The 19,097-nt window shown below is 49.1% G+C and overlaps 1 protein-coding gene across 1 annotated transcript in view; it reads left to right on the forward strand.

The window, feature by feature from the left end:
- The window catches only part of KIRREL3 (kirre like nephrin family adhesion molecule 3), a 138,808-nt gene that overhangs the window by 22,966 nt on the left and 96,745 nt on the right, over positions 1–19,097 (forward strand). The window contains exon 4 of the mRNA XM_062508538.1: positions 17,171–17,320. Within this exon, the coding sequence (XP_062364522.1) occupies positions 17,171–17,320 (150 nt within the window). The remainder of the gene's footprint in view (positions 1–17,170; positions 17,321–19,097) is intronic.

Raw genomic sequence — 19,097 nt, forward strand, 5'->3', positions numbered from 1 at the left:
TCTGTGTTTGAGCTGACTTGGTTTTAAACCCTTCTAAAAATCCTTTATAGTAAGGAAATAAGGAAATCTGGTTGTGAAGTATCCAGCTGAATGCTGCAAGTCATGCTTTTCCTGTTTGCCCCAAGTTATTCGCTGTACCTGTCCAAACCCTCCCACCTGTGTTCATGCCACGTGATTGAAGCCTTCAGGCTGAGGCTGATGAAGATGGAAGGAGTGGGAATGGTTAAAAACCTGAAGGATATGTGATGGCGAGAGTGAGTGGAATTCCCCCAGGCCAGGCAGCCAATGCATATTTACTACCCAAGGCAGCCACGATGAACCTTCAGAGAGCAAAGAATACCAGCCACAACCCTTCCCAGTTCCCTCCAGTGCAGCACCAGTCTCAGGGTCAGTATCTCCGTGTCCTTTTACACCTGTATTTTTTCCCATGGGTATTTACTCCTGTATAAATGTATTAATGGAACTAATCTTAAAGCATATCCAGAGATATGACTTGAGATGGAGGTTTGAGTGTTTTTTTGGTTTTATTTTTTTTTTTTTGCCTTTAACAAAGATGAAGCTTTTATATAGACGGGGAAAAGAGAAGGGAAGTGAAATGTTCAGTGACTAATGATCCTCATTAATATTCATGAGAGTCAGTAGCATTCCGAGATTTAAAATAAAGGAAGAAAGAGAGAAAGACATTGACTCCTTTAGAAGCTAAATGAAATATTTAGGTTGACCTGGAGATAAGTGTGCTGGGTCGTTGTTGCCAGCTCAGACCAGTGTTCAATCCTGGAGCATTCAAAGGGGGAGCTGAGTTACTGGTGGATTTTTCTGGAGACAGGAAAGGTCTGAGTGGGCTCACACAGCAGCAGAAGCCTTCAGCTGAGGGTCAAGTCCGTGCTGGGCCAGGTGCTGTGACACCTCCCAAACGGGGAGGGAACAACCCCTGCCCCAGGAACCTGCTCCCCAGCCAGCCAGAGCTGGAGTGTGGAATTGCATCCAGGGGGTTTGTCCACAGCCAGGCTGGGATCAGGCATGGTCTGTCCCAGGTGAGTCCCAGCTCACACCATCCACCAAAGGGCTCCTGTGCTGGCCATTCCCTGCAGTGAGGCTGCTCTTTGGGACAGGGCATGGCCTGAAGTGGTGGCTTGTAGGGGACATTGCTGGATCTAAAGCAGCTGCAGGGCTCAACTACCTGATGAGAATAACCTTCCTCCAAGCTGCAAACAGCTGTAGATACTGGGGAGCTGATTTGCTGTTGTGGGAGGTGTCTCCTTATCTGCTGTGCTGTTTTCCTTCCTTCTTGCCCATCCCTGCCCCTAGAAAATCACCCCAAGTGTATCTAACCTGAAGGCAAAGTTTTAAACCCCTCAAGATACTTCTAAATAGATGGAGGAACCTTAATCCTTCCCCATCTCTGTCTTTTGTCAGCTGGGTGGGAGGAGAAGGAAAACTTCTGCAGAGAAATAGCTGAAACACAGATTTGTGGGGAGGAGTGCAGGAGTGATGGTGGAGACAGAGAGAGCACCAGGACCTTAATAAACAGATTTAACTGCAGACAGAGCACTCCAGGCCTGGAAGAAAGGCTTCCCCCACTTTCTGCCTGCTCCTCTTCTAAACCCTTTTCCTTTCTGCTTCTACAAGTTGCCCTTGTCTCCCTCTGCTTCTGAGGCTGCTCTTTTTCATTTCTGAGCCATCCCTTCCCTCCTCCGAGTGACAGCTGTCCCACCCCTGCCGAGGTCTTTGCCCTTGAGACCATCTTTGATCCGTGCCCTGATAGAAGGGCCGAGTATTGACTTTGGCTGCAGCTTCATTAAGAGGCAGCCTCATTTGTCAACTTGTTTGTTTCCAGAGCTGCTTGGGAGATGGCAGAGCTTGCATCCCCTCCAAGCCGAGCGCGGCCAGAGTCTGGAATTAACTCCCTTTTCAAGGGTTTCCATCAAGGTCATTGCAGGTGGCCCTGCACAGTTCTCTCCTCCTCATTAATCGATGTCACTGAGGTTTTAAGCAAAGTTAGATCCAGTGGGAGTGTGGATGGGAGACCTGCCCAGGCTCTGGGGGCTGCAGGAACCTGGGGACAGGTGTGTTAGTTAATCCAAGGTGCTCCCAGCTGGAAAAGAGGTGTCTGCTCATAGGGAGATCAGAGCTGGGGCCTTGGATGAGCTCTCCCAGGTGAGATCCTCACAGGGGGTTCTCTCGGTCTGACTGTGTAAGGACTATGAATAATGAGGATTAATTTCTCTTGTCCGTTGTCATCAGGTAGCTCATCTGCCAGTAATGGCCTCTGGTTCCTCTCCAGGTACTCAGATGGGTGAAGTGAAGGAGTTACCCAGGCCTTCCTGCACTCCTGGTGGGCAGAGAATAAAGCACTGACAAGTTTGCTTGTAGGGCTTGTCCTCTGCAGGTGTCGCATCCCTGCACTGCAGGGACCTCAGATGCCAGTGATGGATGTGCCCCATGGGCTGGTCCTTGGAGGATTTGGGGGGAAACAGTCTTGCTCTACACTCACATGAAACTGAAACTCTAAACATTCTCTCTCAGGGCTGTTCAGGGGTTTGGAATGGATTCACACCATAGCCCTGGGAAGAAGAGAGGCTCATGGCAGTGTGGGAAGGGTATCACAGAATCAAAGAATCATGCAATGGTTTGAGTTGGAAGGAGCCTTAAAGACCACCTTGTTCCAACCCCCTGCCATGGGCAGGGACACCTTCCACTGTCCCAGGATGCTCCAAGCCCTGTCCAGCCTGGCCTTGGACAATTCCAGGGATCCAGGGCTAGGCACAGCTTCTCTGGGGACCCTGTGCCAGGGCTTCCTCACAGGGATGAATTCCTTCCCAATATCCCATCCAGTCCTGCCCTCTGGCAGTGGGAAGCCATCCCCTGTGTCCTGTTCCCCAAACCCTTGTCCCCAGTCCCTGTCCAGCTCTCCTGGAGCCCCTTTATGCCCTGGCAGGTGCTCTGAGCTCTCCCTGGATCCTTCTCTTCTCCAGGTGAGCACCCCCAGCTCTCCCTGCCTGACTCCAGAACAGAGGGGCTCCAGCCCTGGAGCATTACATGGCCTCCTCTGGCCTTGCTCCAGCTGGTTCATGTCCTTCCAATGATGAAGACCCCACAGCTGGAGGCAGCTCTGCAGGTGAGGTCTCATCTGAGCAGGGCAGAACCCCTTCCCTCACCCTCTGGCCTCACTGTGCCATCGCTCAGGGCCAGAGCAGAGGATGGAGCTTTGCTGCTGGGGGCAGATGCTGCAGCACAGGGTGTTCCCAGACCTGTCTGACCCTGTGCAGGAGAAGCAGGTGAAGACAAAAAGCCAAACTTCACTGGGGTCCGGTTTCCTGCAGACCCTTAAGTCTCACTGCCCTTGAGAGGAGGGGTCTGGTGAGGCTGTTTCCATATTCCTGAGAGATGCAGGATGTGTGGGAGCACCAGCCCAGCCCACGGGAAGGAAAGCAGCTCAAAACCCAGAAGTTCCACAGCTCAGCCGTGCTGCAGAGGTTAAAGCTCTTTGAGTGCTGGGTACTTCCACACTCCTGACAGCACGGAGGGAGCTGAGGGAAGACGTTCCTGGATGTTGCCACGGGCATTTTGCTTCAGCAGGTCCCGAGATGATAAGGCAGCAGTAATTGTGCAGCTCCACGTGGGCTGCGATGGGACTGGCACCACAGCAGTGCATGGGGGAGCACGGAGCAAAGCCAGGGAAAATTCTGACTGTGGTGGCAGGAATGGCCCAGGGATTAGAGAGCAGGTTGTAAGAGGAGAGACTGGAGGAGGTAAATTTATATAGTCTGGAGGAGGCTCAAGGGGAGACACGACCAGAGTCTATAAATACACGCAGAAATAGAAACCGAGGGAGGAAATTATTCAGAAGGAGGGAGGACAAGGAGCAGTGCCTGAAGCAAAGCAAGAAAAGTTTATTCTGGGTCTCACGTGGAGGGAGAACAGCCTTCAGCACCTGTCTGGGATGGGGTCCCAGCACTGCCAAGCTCCTGCTCTGCCCCCCACCCCTCTGAATGCCTCACAAAGCTGGAGACTCCCCCTCCTAACACAGCTCTGCTGTGTTTTACAGTATCCCCACCTCATTTCTTCCCTGCCAGCCGTCTCACACGGGTGTCTGGCACCCAGCCGCCCCAGCATGCCTTCGAAGGTTTAATAAAACAGATTGAGATGCACTTGGGCTTGTGGCTTGACAACTGGTTCCCCTTGGACAGGAACATTTGCCTTCGCTGGGTGACAATGCTTTGAGTCCGTCGCCTCAGGCACTGTGGCTCATTGCTAGTCATCTCTCCAATGAATAATACACAGGCCTGAATCTCTGTCTGCATACATCTTCCTTTTCTGTAGGATAATTTAATGTTATCTTTGGGCCTCCTGCTTCAAAGATGAAGAGATTACTTCAAACCTGCAGCCTGCAACTACAGCCATTGGTTTCAAACGTCATTAAGTTTCATTATAACAAATAAACACTGCAATGACATTTATAAGTTACCAGAGAGCACAAAACACAAATATGAAGCAGATAAACTGCATTTGATCCAAATAATTACTGCAGGCAATATTGAGCTTAGGCTGAGCTGGCAGGCGGGTGCTGGGTAATTTATAGGTGTCCGTAAGGCACTCTGGTGCACATTGCTTCTTAAAAATGATGATGATGGTTATGTGTCTCTCTCAAAGCCTCAAACAGGTTATGTGCCTGCCTCCTTGAAGGCAGGGAGCTTTTCCTCAAGTCAGAAATGGACCTGGCACAGGCAACTGTTACTGCTTGGGGACTTTCCTCTCACCATTCCTCAGGATTTCAGCCTGAGAAGGGACCAGAGTTTGAAGTTTGTTGTGATTTAAGCTGCAAAAGTGCCTTATTTGTTTATTTATGTGTTTGTTTTTATTTCGGGGTATTTATCCCCCACTGCGGATAAGTTCCCAAGAGCGGGGAATCCTTGGGGAGAGATTTCCACTGATTTACTCCAAGGGAGTATAATTCTACACTTAGAGAATAATGCAATATTTGAATACACTGACTTGGAAGGGATCTACAAGGATCACCGAGTCCAGCTCCTGATTAATGATAATGAATTTCCTTTCATTTTGACTCCCATCTTTACACCACCAGCCCTAAACCCTGAGCAAGGGCTCCTCTACCAGCAAACCAGGTGGAAAAGCATTTCCTCCAGCTGTCCCCCAAAAACCTGAGTGCAGGGGGGGTTGTTGCTGTGCTGGGTGTGTGAACTCTCCCAAAGCTTTGCCTCTGCTCTGGGGTGAGAGCACATCAGCTCCTAAGTGACCCCAGTGGGGTTTGTCATTCCCGAGTCCTGCAGGCAGCAGCCCAGGAGGGGGGGGTCAGACCCAGCTGAGTTTATTGACAAGCATCTCTCATTACCTGCTAATTAACACAGCAGGCTGGAATGTGCTAATCTGCTCTTGGGCCGGGGTTTTGCACCAGGCAGCCATTGACTCCGCAGTGGGGACCATTGAGAAGGAGCTGGTGACAAAATAAACAGCAAAATCCTTGTTAAATAATCCGTCCCTTCTCCTCCAGCAGGGAAGGGGTTTGCTGGCAGTGACAGGGCACAGCCCCTTCCCTGTGCCTTCTCCCAGGGCTGCACCTGAGCTGATAAAGCACTTGCAGGGCTGTAAACGTTGACATTGCCTCTCATTTTTCATGGTTCTTGGCTTTACTGGGTAAAACCCAGGTAAAAAGCACCAGCTGGTTGTTGTCAGCAGTGGTGCAGGTCACTGGCCTCTTCCATGATGGATAAATGCACTTTCTAGGAGTTGCCTTGCCTCTGGGGATAGTGTAGCCAAGATTTTCATGGAGTGGAGTTTTACTGAGCTTTCACATATCAACAGGGAAGTATGTGAATTTTTAAGCACCTTCCTGGGGAAACAAGATGGGCACATGTGTGAAACATTTCCTGCTCAGAGATTATCTGCTCCCTGTCTGTTCATCTCAGCATCTCCAACCACTCCTGCCTCCCCCCTGGCACTTTTTTTGTGTGTGTATTACATATACGTCACTTTAGGCTGTTTTTCAGAATAATTTGTTTTAATTTTAAATATGAATCTTGCATGTGTAAAAAATGCACATATTTACAATCACTTCCACTTGTAAAAATCCAAACAAACAATAATTACAGCAGGAACCTGCTGATTCTCACTCCACTTCATCTTCAGAGCTGATAATTCACACAGCACAACCCCAAGCAATCCTGCCCTGCTCTAGTAAACAGTGGGAGCTGGAGCAGGTCTGCAGCCTGCTCTGCAACATCCCAGAGCTCATCTGGCCAGGAGCTGCCCCAAAAGCCATCCAGGTGATATTTCATGCAGACAGCAGCTTCTCAGCCTTCCAGGGCAATAATAAGATTTATTCCTGCCTTCTCTTCCTTCCATCTGTGAGCTTTGGTGCCACCAAGATGTTTCTTGTTCAGGGAAGTATCTGGTAGGGGAATCTTTGATGGTTGTACTTCCAGCACCTGCAGAGGTGGAAACACCCTGTAGAGAGATTAATTTAACCACTCCTTGGATGAATTCTCCAATGTCTCACCAATCTGTAGCAAGACTAGTTAAAATTCTTCTGAGAAGTAGCAGAATTTTCCAGTCATTTTAATATTATAGAATCCCAGAGCAGTTTGGGTTGAAGGGGACCTTAAAGATCATGCAACCCCCCTTCTGTGTTCAGAGAATGCAACATTAAATATCTGTATTTTCTGTTCTGAGCTGCATCTTCCCTCTGATTTCTCTCCGTGCCTCAAAGCGTGCGATAACAGATTTTGAAAAACGAGGATGGAAGTGAAACATGGTGCGACCCAAGGCAAGCTCTTTGCTCTAATTTTCCACCCCGTGAACTGCACAACTTCCCGTTGCCGCTCTTCCTGGGAGCAGAGCCAGACTTTGAAATCTCCAAATCGTTTGTGAAATGGATTATTCATCCTTCTCGTTTTCCTATGGACGAGCGTCCTCTGTGCCCTCTAACTCAAAGATGAGCTGAGATTTAAAGAAGTCTATTTCAAAAGAGCAGCCCTGATCTGAGAACAAAGGGTGGGCAAAGGGGATGCACTTGGATTGACTGTAATCCAGGACAGGGGGATCACCTGAGAGATTTCAGAAGGTCACAAGGGATAAAATCCTTAAGGATTTTATCTGGGAGACTTGGTGCAGGCAGGCTGGTTTGCACATCCGCTGTTATTTTTAGAAGGAAAAGTTCCTTTTCCTTCTCTGTGGATTCAAGTGGAAGGTTTTAAGTCCCAGGAGTGTCTGGGAACTTGCCACCTCCTTTCTGAGCTACAAATAATTATCATCCAAAAAGCAGTTGGACTTGCCATAGAGAGAGCTGCTTGGCTGGAATTACTGGAGCAGGAGCATCCCCTGCTCTGTTGAACCCCCTGAGCCCATGGCCTGGCCCCAGGCAGCTGTGGCAGGACACTGCACCTTGACAGGAGAAAAAATGGGGATTTCTTACTGTGCCACATCTTCCTCGTCTTCCTCGGGAGCGCCAGTAACAAAATATTTCTTGGAGTCATCGGCAGCGTTCAGTGGAGCCAGGCCTGCAGGTGGATCAATGTGAGGAAATCTATTCCCCTCTGCTCTTGTCTCCACAAGGGATTGGTGCTCAGTGCCTGCCCGGGGTTTGCAGTGCCTCTGGAACAGCTGCTGGTGCCACTGTCCTTGTTCCCAGCAAGGACAAGCATCACCCCAAGCAGCCTTGGCAGAGGCTCAGAGCTTACAGCTGCACTTGGAGAGGGAGCCACGGCAGCCCAGCGCTGGGATGAGGTGCTGGCCCCAGCCCAGGGTGTGAGGAAGCTCTCACACCTCTCCCCTCTGCCACAGCTTTAGTGGCACCACCAGCTCTGCCTCTTCACTGACCCTTCAGTTCCTCTGCCACCCCCTGTGACACCTCCCCTGCTCTGCCCCCTCCTCCTGTGCTAGCCCCTGGGTAAAACACCACTTAATCCAGTCTGCTGCCTTTACCTCCAACCCTGCAAAAGCCCTGTGTCCCCCAAAGCACATCCCAGCTCTGGAAGTTTGTGTAATAGGAGATAATGCTTCCTCCTCAATGCTGCATGTTATCTGGGCAGCAGGTGAGGCAGTGAGAGCAGAGCAGGCAGGAGCCATCCATGGAGCCTGGAGCCATCCACGGAGCCATCCACAGAGCCTGGAGTCATCCAAGGAGCCATCCACGGAGCCAAGAGCCATCCATGGAGCTATCCACAGAGCTTAGGGCCATCCATGGAGCCATCCATGGAGCCATCCACGGAGCCAGGAGTCTTCCACAGAGCTTGGAGCCATCCATGGAGCCATCCATGGAGCCATCCATGGGGCCGGAATATTCAGTGTGATCCAGCCCGTAAGGTCACTTGAGTGCTGTTTTTTGGCACCTCGATGCAGTACATTAGTTTGTTTCCCATCAGTGCAGCTCCCAGGAACAGGTGTTTAATCTCACAAGAGGCAATTCTCCAGGCTGCTGCTGGGCAGAGTTTGCTAATAAATATCCCACGGTAAGGATACTCTTACACCTTTCCCAATTGGCAGCTAATAACAGAGCAGCCGATGACATTTCAGCCCTTTCTGCATGGCTGATCAAACTCCTCACAGTGACTTTGAAAGCAGTGCTGGGATTTCATGTGAGTATCAAAGCCAGCAGAACACTCGATAGTTCAGATCTCTCAGTCTGTGTGACTAATAGACAAAAAGATCTCTGAAAGGTTTAATATCTTACTCAAAATTTCCCTGTTTCCTGTTTGAAGCTACTTAGTGGACACAGTGGGATGTTGATGGTTCCTCTCAAAGGAGCACTAGGAAAATACGTGACATCACTGTGGGATGAGCTCAGCTCAGCACGTGGGCTGGCTGAGAGCTGGTCATGGCCGGGACACAACATGCTCCCAGAGGCCAGGCAGGAGAGCAGAGACCTTCCTTTGCACCTTAAACTCCACTCTGACAGCTGGTATTAGGACCACAGGATGTTTTCCTTTGAAAAGACTTAAGATCATCAAGTCCAACCCTCAACCCAGCACCCCCAGCATGTTTACCACTGAGACATGTCCCCAAGTGCCACATCCACACATCTTGTGAGCAGCCCAGGGATGGGGACCCCACCGCGGCCCTAGACAGCCCCTTCCAATGCTTTGCATCATTTTTTGTGAAGAATATTTTCCTAAATTGTCCAACTTAATTTGCCCCTGCTGCAACTTGAGGCCACTTCCTCTTGTCCTGTCCCTTGTTCCCTGGGAGCAGAGTCTGACCCCCACCTGGCTGCACCCTCCTGTCAGGGAGTTGTAGAGATGAAGAAGGTCCCCTCCTTTCTTCCAGCCTTTCCTGGTGCTCCAGCCCCTTCCCCAGATGCATTGCCCTATTTTTCATCACTTTTCCTGGGCAACTCTTTGGCTTTGGTGTCACCTCAGTGCATCCCACACCTTCCCCTCTGGCTGGAATCAATGGGGACTCCCAGGCTGTGCTTCCAGGGAAGGTCTCATCTCCCTGTATGTTTGTGGGTGAGCAAGGCACAAGCTCAGTTCCTGCCGTTTTTGGAGTGAGGACACCTCTGCCAGGTCACACAGCTGGTCAGAGACTGGCACCATTCCATACACCTGAGTCATCCCTTGACTGAAGATGTTGTGCTTTGCTTTCTTTCAAGTCGAATAATTCAGCACTGAGGCCACATGAGCTGGACTTATGCAGTCACACTAGAAAAAGGGAAAACTGACATTTTTCTTTGCACAGATTTGATTTTATTTTCTCCCCAAGGAAGCCAATTTTTTAAAAATGGAATTCTTATGTAAGGGCTGAACTCAAGCTACCTCTTATTTGTGCTGTGAAACCCAAGGAGGTGCCTGACATGGCTGTGGCCATCACCAACAAGGGACTTTCCCATGAGGAGGCTGATCCACATCTCACTGAGGACAGCATCACGGGTGTGATCCCTCTGCTCCTGTCTGGGCAGCCACAGCCCTTTTGCTTCTCCAGGGGTGTAAGGAAAGCTCCTCTCTGTCCTTGTCTGGAAAAATCCTTGCCCCTGGGAGCATGACGCTCCCTCTTTCTTCCCTGTTCCCTGCGCTGTGTACTCAGCCAGGCTTGGGCTCCACCTCAGTGCATGTCTGGGTGTTGTCTCCCACCAGGGAGGGAATTGGGATGCAGGCAGGTAATGAGCAGCTCCGCCGCCTGCACGGCTCTTCCCCGTGCTCCCTGTGACTGACAATTCCAGAGAGCTTTGTAAATAATGTAAAGCTTTTGTCTGCTTGCTTTTCCTTCTCATCTGAAAATCAATGTGGGCGCGTGTTCTGGAGCACGATGGGCCCTGTGCAGGGGGCTCGCTGTCCTTGGCTCCAGGGAGAGGACCCAAAGGAGTGCTGAGAACCCGTTTGTCACGGGGACATAGCAGAAGCTGTGTGGTGTTGGAACCCTGAAAAGTTCCTACCTGACTTTTTGCCATCAGCTTCTTCTCCTCAGCTCCCTCCTTTCCACAAATGGCCAGCACCATGGATTTCTGGTTCACCTTTCACCAGCTTCTAGGGATTCCTGAGCTCCTTTTCACCCCCCCGGACTTTTCCAGCTTCCAGCTGCTACATTATCTCTGTTTCTTCAGGGAGGTCCTTACTCTAAGACTAGCAGGTGTTTTTCATCCTCACACAGGATCACCACCTTATTAGTGCTACCTCATATTAGTGGCTTGCTTCCTTTTCCTTCTGCCTTCACTCAGAGTCAGGATTGAATGCACAAGAGATGAATTTTCTTGTTCGGACTCGGTTGTTTATTAATTCTTATCTATAGTACAGAGAGTTCTGCAGCACTTCTAGCTAACAAGCTAAAAGTGAGAAAATGTCAGTGTATCTTGCTAGTTACAAGGTCTTTTAATGCCTAATTATCCAATTAAAAGCTAACATCTATATTATTTATACTTTTGACCCAATGACCAAACACCTGTGACCCACACTTCCTATCCAAACAAAAACTACTACCTGAAATGAAGAAGAAGGAACAAGAAAGAAGAGCCACTTCCCAAGAACCTCCATCTTGTCCCATACATATTACTGTATTCTAAAAACCCCAAATTCCAAACCCTTCACTATGTGATATTGCACACTTGTATTCAAACTACACACCAGTGATTCTAATTCTATCACTTAAATTTGGAAGCCTTCTCCAAGGCCTCAAGTCAAAAGCAGCGTTCTTTTGAGGGTCACTGCCAGAAAGCACAGAAAGTTCAAAACTCCCAGGCTTCAGGGTTCCCACAGTGTGGGGTGGTGCAGAGCCAGGCTCTGGTTTCTGCTTGGAACGTGAGAGCACGGAGCCATCTTTTCCCAGTCCTCTCCATGGCCAATGGATGGCTCCATCTCCAGGCATTGTGCTACAAGAAACCAGCCCCGAGCTGGGCTGAAGTGCCCTGATTTCCATCGGGTGGGATCTGCTTGGTCTGAAGAGGGATCCTGCTGGGATGTTGTCTAGGATTAGGATGGCACACAGCAGTGCCTTGATCATCCTCCTACCACGTGTCGTGACAGCTCCAAGCTGAGGGAAGGATCAGCTCTTCCCACTGAGGGACAAGGAGAATGTCCCAGCACTGCTAATCACCAGGCCTTTCATTTCAGAACAGTAATATTTTGACAAGGAGCTCATAGTCCATCTCTACTTCTATGCTCTCCTCAACAAAAAGGACTAATTCTTTTCAGAGCACAATGGACATTCAAAGCTTCACTTACATAAAAGCAGCCACAATGTCTCCATTTCTAATGAGTCATTGTTCCCTCGGTGAGTCCCTCGCTTCCTACTGCAATACTCACTCCTCTTGGGTAATGAAAATTTAACTTTCTGCTGCTCCCAGTTGCTGGTTTGGGCACAGGAGGCTGCAAGCTGAAATAATTTAGCCAGGAACTCATGCAAACAGATTTCAGTCTTCAGAGAGCTTTAAAAGCCTGTCACCAACTCTGGCTTCAGCGATGGAAGGGGATTCAAGGTCCTGCTGCAGCACAGACTGTGGCAATGTCAGGATGTAGGTGCCTTCCTCAGTTTTCTGGGTTGTAAAACAGGAATTTTGGGCCTTCACGCCATCTGTGGGCTTTGGGACGTCTGAAAAGCAATGCCCTGGCACAGGCAGTGTTATTTCTCCTGGAAGTCACAGACAGAGAAGAGTCTCAGCCTTTGTTTGAAAGAACAAGGCAACATTACTGAGAAACTGAAAAACAGGAGCCACAGGTGCAAAGTCCATTAAGAAAATATAGAGTTCCAAAGCGGTTCTCTCTTTTTTCCGCTTTTTTTGTTCCTTTAGCTTTTATGACATGCTTGTGACTTAACAGGGATCCTGCCTGGGGTTTTTGAAAGCAGGGTTTGTGTTCTTTCCTGCTCTCTCTTCACCATGGTGCCTTTACTGTCCCCTTTTGCTCCTGCTGTTTGGGATTTCGGTGGCTGCAGAAGTGCCCCCATGAGAGACTCCTTGAGGAAGGCAGGAGCTTGGGGGCCAGCAAGGTCTTGCTGGTGCCTGGTGGCTCCTCAGGGAGAGAGCAAAGCAGAAAGCAGGAGATGGGAAGGCTCTGGGCTCCAGAGCTGCTCTGACACTAAACCCTCACCTACCACAGCAGGGAACAGCACACTTCCATCTGCAGGGCAGCTCCACAGTGCACACGGGAGGGACACTGGGGTTGTGCTGGACCCTGGCCAAGTGGCATCATTTGCATCTTATTTCCATATCTGTTTGCTTTTAAAACAAAACCAAAAAAATCAACAATTAATTCAGAGCCCTGATCTTTGCTTCTGCTCAGGGCATCACTGTGCTGGATTAACAGATCTTCACATGGAGACTCTTAGGGGCAGTCAGTGCCCAGTGACTCCAGGGAAGCTCCCAGGAAGCCAGGCATCAGCTGAGTGATTTCTTTGAAAATATTCCAAGTCTTTACACTCGAGGGAGGATGGGGCGTGGCAGTAAAACAGGGGGACACACGGACATGTTTCTGCATCTCCCTGCTTTGCTGTGTAGCACTTCCCAAATTCAGATTTGGGGATTCTTTCTGCAACAGGATCTGACAAGGAGATAGGTGATGAGGGTGCCATGCCTGGACTCTCGGTTGGACTCATGTGGTGAACTCTTTCTGCCTCTGGGTTCTCAGCACAAGAAGGACCTGGAGCTGCTGGAGAGAGTCCAGAGCAGCCCACGGAGCTGCTCCAGGGCTACAGCCAGTCTGGGAGAAGCTGGGGGTGCTCACCTGGAGAAGAGAAGGCTCTGGGGAGATCTCTGAGCCCCCACCAGTGCTTAGAGAGGCTCCAAGAGAGCTGGAGAGGGATTTTGGACAGGGGATGGAGGGACAGGACAAGGGGGAATGGCTTCCCATTGCCAGAGGGCAGGGCTGGATGGGATATTGGGAAGGAATTGTTCCCTGGGAGGGTGGGCAGGCCCTGGCCCAGGGTGCCCAGAGCAGCTGTGGCTGCCCCTGGATCCCTGGAAGTGTCCAAGACCAGGCTGGACGGGGTTTGGAACACCCTGGGGAAGGGAAGGGTGCCCCTGCTCATACCAGGGGGTAGGACTGGATGGACTTTTAAGTTCCCTTCCCACCCAAAGAATTCCATGACTCTGTGATGACCTCCTACCTCTGCAGAGATTTGGATTAACCAGAATTTTTTGCTGAAACTCTGTGTAGTGGAAGAGGAGAAACTGGGAAGCTCCTGCTTGCCCAACAGGTTGGAGTCAAACCTTCTGCTTTGAAACCAAAGCATCATTTTGTAATTCCATTTTAAATATTCCTGGAAAAATACCCAACTGACATCTTTCAGCCCATTTTCTTGTAGCTGAAAATGCTCAGCCTGCATTTGTAAATCACCCTCTCCCAATCTCCCCATTTTCAGTTATTTTCTGTCAAGTATCTTATCTCCCTTAAAACTTTTCTGCAAATTACTTGTTCCTTTGACATTAAGACATAAGCTGTAACGTGGATGGGTCTCTGATCTTCCAAACCCAGTTAAACCCAGTAATCAGACTTTAAGCTGATTTGAAAGCGAGTTGAGCTCTGCCTTCAGTACTTTTTTCTTTCCCTTTTTTTTTTTTATCTGTGATTTAGGGAGAGATGATCCTGCTGTGGAGCAGGGACTGGGCCAGGTAATGCTCTTAAGGTCCTTACACCTATCTTTCCTCTCCTGTGACTGAGTCTGAGCCGTTTGTAGCTGAAATGGAGCCTTGGATGAATTTTTAAAAATGGGTTTAAGTGACAATTCTTCACACTGAACAAACACAGGGAAGGAAAAGACAGGAGACATATGCTGTGTTTCTGCTCTGATTTTCCATGGCCATCAGCTTGTCTTTAAAACAAATCAAGAAATAAGAGAAAAAGGAAAAATAAAACATAAAAAGAGCTTCATTTCCGGCAGCAATTACCAAATGAAGCCTGTGCTTAATGGGCATTTGCAGAGGGCACAGACACCACTTTGTGCCTCTGCGTTCTCATTAGGGCTCGTGCAGCTCCCAGCTGACAACCTGATAATTCTCTCTGATAAAACAAATCTTTTTGGGTTATTGCTGCCTCCCTGCGCCACCCCTGCTCGCCTGGCTCTGCCTTGAGAATTGTCAGGATTACAGAGTGAGCTGTGAAAACCCAGTTAGTGGGTGGAAATTGTATATTAAAATAAAACAACAAAACAACAAAGCAAAACACCCAGTTTTTCTGCTTTCTGAGTTTTCTCTCTCATCCCACTTTTCCCTGCTATCCTAGGAGTGCTTGTCCTTTACGAATCCATAAACAAAAAATACAGAGATGATTCATATTCCTTTTGAAATCAAATATTTAAATCTTAACTCAGCACAAGGGTTTGTGCTGGTATCACAGGCCACCATGACTTCCAGCAAGTGTCTCCCAGCAGGAAAAACTGGAATCTTCTCTGGAATCTGTTGTGCATGCAGCACCACACCAAGAGCCACCACTGTGGTCTTTTGGAGAATCTGGGGTGAAAATCAGAGTTCCTTGGAGATATGTGGGTGTTGGGAGACCTGGGATCTCTGAAATACCTGAAATAAAGTACCCAAGGTACTCCTGGAGATCTGCAAAAATTTCAGCTGGGATTTTTACCTTCCTGTATTGTAAAGTATCTGGAATTTATAAAGGACATCTCTGCTTTTCCCTGTGCTCCTTTAGGTGACTAAGAGCTGAAGCTATAATAAATTAAATTGAAATATAAGCAGTCATGTGGGGGCACACGTTGGTTCAACAGCGTGAGTTGGAAAATGATGGAGCTTTGGAGCCTTGCCCTGTAGGAAAGGCCCAGCAGCTCATCTGGAAACAAGTTCAGATGCAAGAACGTGTGCCACACTTAACCTTGGTTCTGGATTAATCATCAGTCAATGATTAAATGGAGTCAGTGTAAATTAGGATTCAATTGATTTGGGGTGGATCAGATGGAGACTGTCCGGCTTTGAGAAATTGGTTTTAAAGAGCAATTTTTCCTCCAGCCCACTCCCCTTCCACGGACTGAACAGACAGTGTAGGGCACAGGCTCTGAATTCCTGCCTGAATGCAGGGCCATAATTCCCACCCAGAGAGGCTCCTGGTCTTGCAAACCCCACAAGTAACTCAGTGAGGGGCATTTCAGTGGTTCTGCCTTTCCCCCAACACTTCTCTTTCCCAGATCTTCTCCTGAATCCGGAATCAGAGCAAGACTAAGAGGTGGTAGGGCACTTACAATGCTCTACAATGCTCTACAGTCAACTCACACAAAAGACTGCACTCACAGGATCCCAGATATCAGCAGATCTGCCTGAAATGGCCCCACATTTAGTAACTTCCAGCTTCAGAATGTGGCTCTGCAGGGGGATTTTGGGGTTGTCCCATGCACTCATTATGGAAAGAAAAGTAGCAGGGTTGAACACTTTGAATCCCTGGAATGTCCAAGGCCGTGTTGGATGGGGCTTGGAGCAGCCTGGGATAGTGGAAGGTGTCCCTGCCCATGGCAGGGGGAGGGATGAGATGAGCTATAAGATCCCTCCAAACCATTCTGGGATTCTCTGATTCTCTGAATGATTTTCCATCATGGCAAAGCCAAGCGAGAGTGAAAATAAAATGTAATGCTTAGTAAACTCTGCTGTGGAAGAAGTTACAGTGACTGGAGTACTTCCCATGGGAAATGAGAAGTGCCATGTCACACCTGAGGTGTGAGACATCCCATCATGGCAGGAGATGGTCTGGGGCTGGGATTTGTTATTGCAGCGTTCTCAGGAAGGGTGAGGAGAGAGATTGGCGAGTTTGACAATGCAGCTTCTGCAAAAGGCAGTGTTGAGGCAGAGCTGGGCCTTCCTTTCCCCTCCAGATGTGTGGGAAGCTCCCAGTAAATGCCAGGAGGTTACACCTGGGGAGGGAGAAGAACAGCAGCAGTTGGTTGTTTTCCTGCACATTTTATAGCAGGTTGTTATCTGAACATCCTGATTTCAGAGAGCACGTGAGGTGGGAGCAAGGCTCAGAAGCAGAGGACCAACATCCTCTTTTATTATGTGTAATATAAAATATTGCTGCTACTGAATATCCTGCTGCTTCTCTGTCTGTGATCATTGTGGCTGAAACACTGTCACCACAATTTGGAATAAAACAGTTATAGGAAATGCTGGTGCCTCTTGGTTGGAGGTTTTTTCCCCCTAGGGAGAAAAATTATTGCAAATATTTGTTTGTCTCTAAGTGCTGTGTCCACTTCTGTGGACACTTCTGGGTCCTCAGCACAGGAAAGATGTGGAGCTTCTGGAATGAGTCCAGGAGAAGCCACAGAGATGCTCCAAGGGCTGGAGCCCCTCTGCTCTGGAGACAGGCTGGGAGAGATAGGGGTGCTCACTTGGAGAAGAGAAGGATCCAGGGAGAGCTCAGAGCCCCCGCCAGGGCATAAAGGAGCTCCAGGAGAGCTGGAGAGGGACTGGGGACAAGGGATGGAGGGACAGGACACAGGTCATGGCTTCGCACTGCCAGAGGGCAGGGATGGATGGGATACTAGGAAGGAATTTTTCCCTGTGGACGGGATGAGCTTTAAAGTCCTTTCCAACCAGCCCATCATTCTATGGGGCAGTCACATAATTAAGCAATCACATAATTAAGCAGCGCAGAGCTCGGTCTCCCATTTGTGCTGTGGAATGTGCTGTGCTGTCCAGGAGCATCCTGGCCTGTTGCATCCCAAGGAAGTGCATCGTGTTGGGAGCCACTGGAGAGCTGACAGAGTCCTGTTCCTCTCTTGTTCCCCTGTGCAGGCCAGGCGTCCTCGTTCACCCAGCAGCCCCAGGACCAGGTGGTGATCGCAGGGCAGCCGGTGACGCTGCTCTGTGCCATCCCCGAGTACAATGGCATCGTGCTCTGGATCAAGGACGGGCTGGCCCTTGGAGTGGGACGGGATCTCTCAAGTAAGTTGGGACACCACCCTCTATAAACAAAGCAGGAGCTCTCCTTGCCCAATATTTATTTGGTGAATAATGTTTTCATTTCAACTCTAACGCCTTCCAGTCCACCCAAACACAGGCACTGATGTTTGGAATAAACCAAAATATGTTTCGCTCTGACCTGAAACAAAACTGTTGGCTCCCACAAATGTTACCTGACCCTTTGGAAAGCTCTGGTTTGATTTCCTTGGAAACTAATGTCACCTTTCCAAAATGTGGGATGAAATGTATTATAAATATTGAAAGTGCCTGTTTTGATATTCTCAAAAATGAAAAAAAAACCATAAAATATCCTGCGTTTGAAGGGACCCACAAGCCTGTGTTTGCTTTAGACAAGTGTTCGTGGCTTCCTCAAACTTTAGTTTTGGCAAATTATAGTTTGGTGGCCAAATTCCTCAGAACTCACATTCCTTAATCCCACACCCACACTGTGATTGAGGGTTAATTGCAGCTGGTGAAGACTGGTGCAACACTGGGGAAGTTTAGAGTTTATTCTGTATATTTTGCTGGAAAACACTGATTTGGAACTGAAATATTTCATGTGAGTAAGGAGAATGTTTGCTGGAAACAGCCTGGGAGGACATGGAGCCCTTCAGGAGCTGCAGTGTCCCCCCCAGGCTCTGCAGAGTTTGTACACATGTGACACTGCTCAGCTCCTGGTGACCTGAGAGAGTTTTCCCCAGGGCAAGAGGCAGCATTCAGAAATCAGGGGAGGCTCCATGCTTTTTGGTCTCCAGGGACCCTGCTCTTGCCTAAAGTGCAGTGCCTGCTTCTTCTTTATGTCTATTTTTTATTAATACATATAATTTCTCATTTACAGCCGTGCCCGAGTGAGCAGCCCTGTCTTTGCCTGTTTTTCAAAGCTCTGAGCCAAAATTTTTGCATCTATTAGAGAGCTAAGCTTCCCATGCAAGACCTTGCAACATGCCTGGGTAACAAGAGCTCCAGTGAAGTAGTGAGCTGATGTGAATGACTTCCACAATTAATGGAGCCGGGGCTGCTGGAAGCCACAGGAGCTGCCAGCTCGCATGATACCAGCTCAGCCAGTGTCTAATTAGCACAATACAAACAAACCCATCATTTGTACTTCTCACGGTTCAGGAGAGCAAATCCTGCTGTTGATAACTCGAGAAACAACAGAACCACGAGTGTGTGCCAGTGCTGTTACACAGGGCATTGGGCACAGCAGCACGGTGGGGTGGCACCTTTGTGTCCGTCCTGTGTGTCCAGCCAGGCTGACCAGAGCTGCTGGTTCCCCCAGAGCCCTGCCCAGGCTTTACACAGAGCTAGTCATGGTTGTATCCCAGGGTGTCACCACGGCTGACTTCAGGAACTGAGGATATTCCGGGATGGATAGCAGAGGAGCAGCACGTTGTGGGTTTCCTGGGGAAAGAGCTCATCCCTTTTCCTTGCCCAGGGAGGTTGTGAATGCCCCAGGCCTGGAAGGGTTCAAAGCCAGGTTGGAGACGGCCTTGAGCAACCTGATCTAGTGGGAGGTGTCCCTGCCCATGCAAGGGGACTTGGGTCCCAATGATATTTAAGGTCAAAACCAAACCTTAACATTCTATGATCCCATGATTCCTTGGGATTTCAGTTAATGCTCCTTCATCAGCACTTCTTTTTTGAACCTGTAGAGAAAAACGTGCAGTCTCTTTCCTGAATTTGGCAGGTTCTTTCTCTCTCCCTCTCTCTCTTTGGGCTACGTGGATGCTGGGAATTGCTGTGGAGTGCTGGGGCTCTG

Source organism: Cinclus cinclus, chromosome 25 (assembly GCF_963662255.1).
Source record: "Cinclus cinclus chromosome 25, bCinCin1.1, whole genome shotgun sequence".
Classification (NCBI taxonomy): domain Eukaryota; kingdom Metazoa; phylum Chordata; class Aves; order Passeriformes; family Cinclidae; genus Cinclus; species Cinclus cinclus.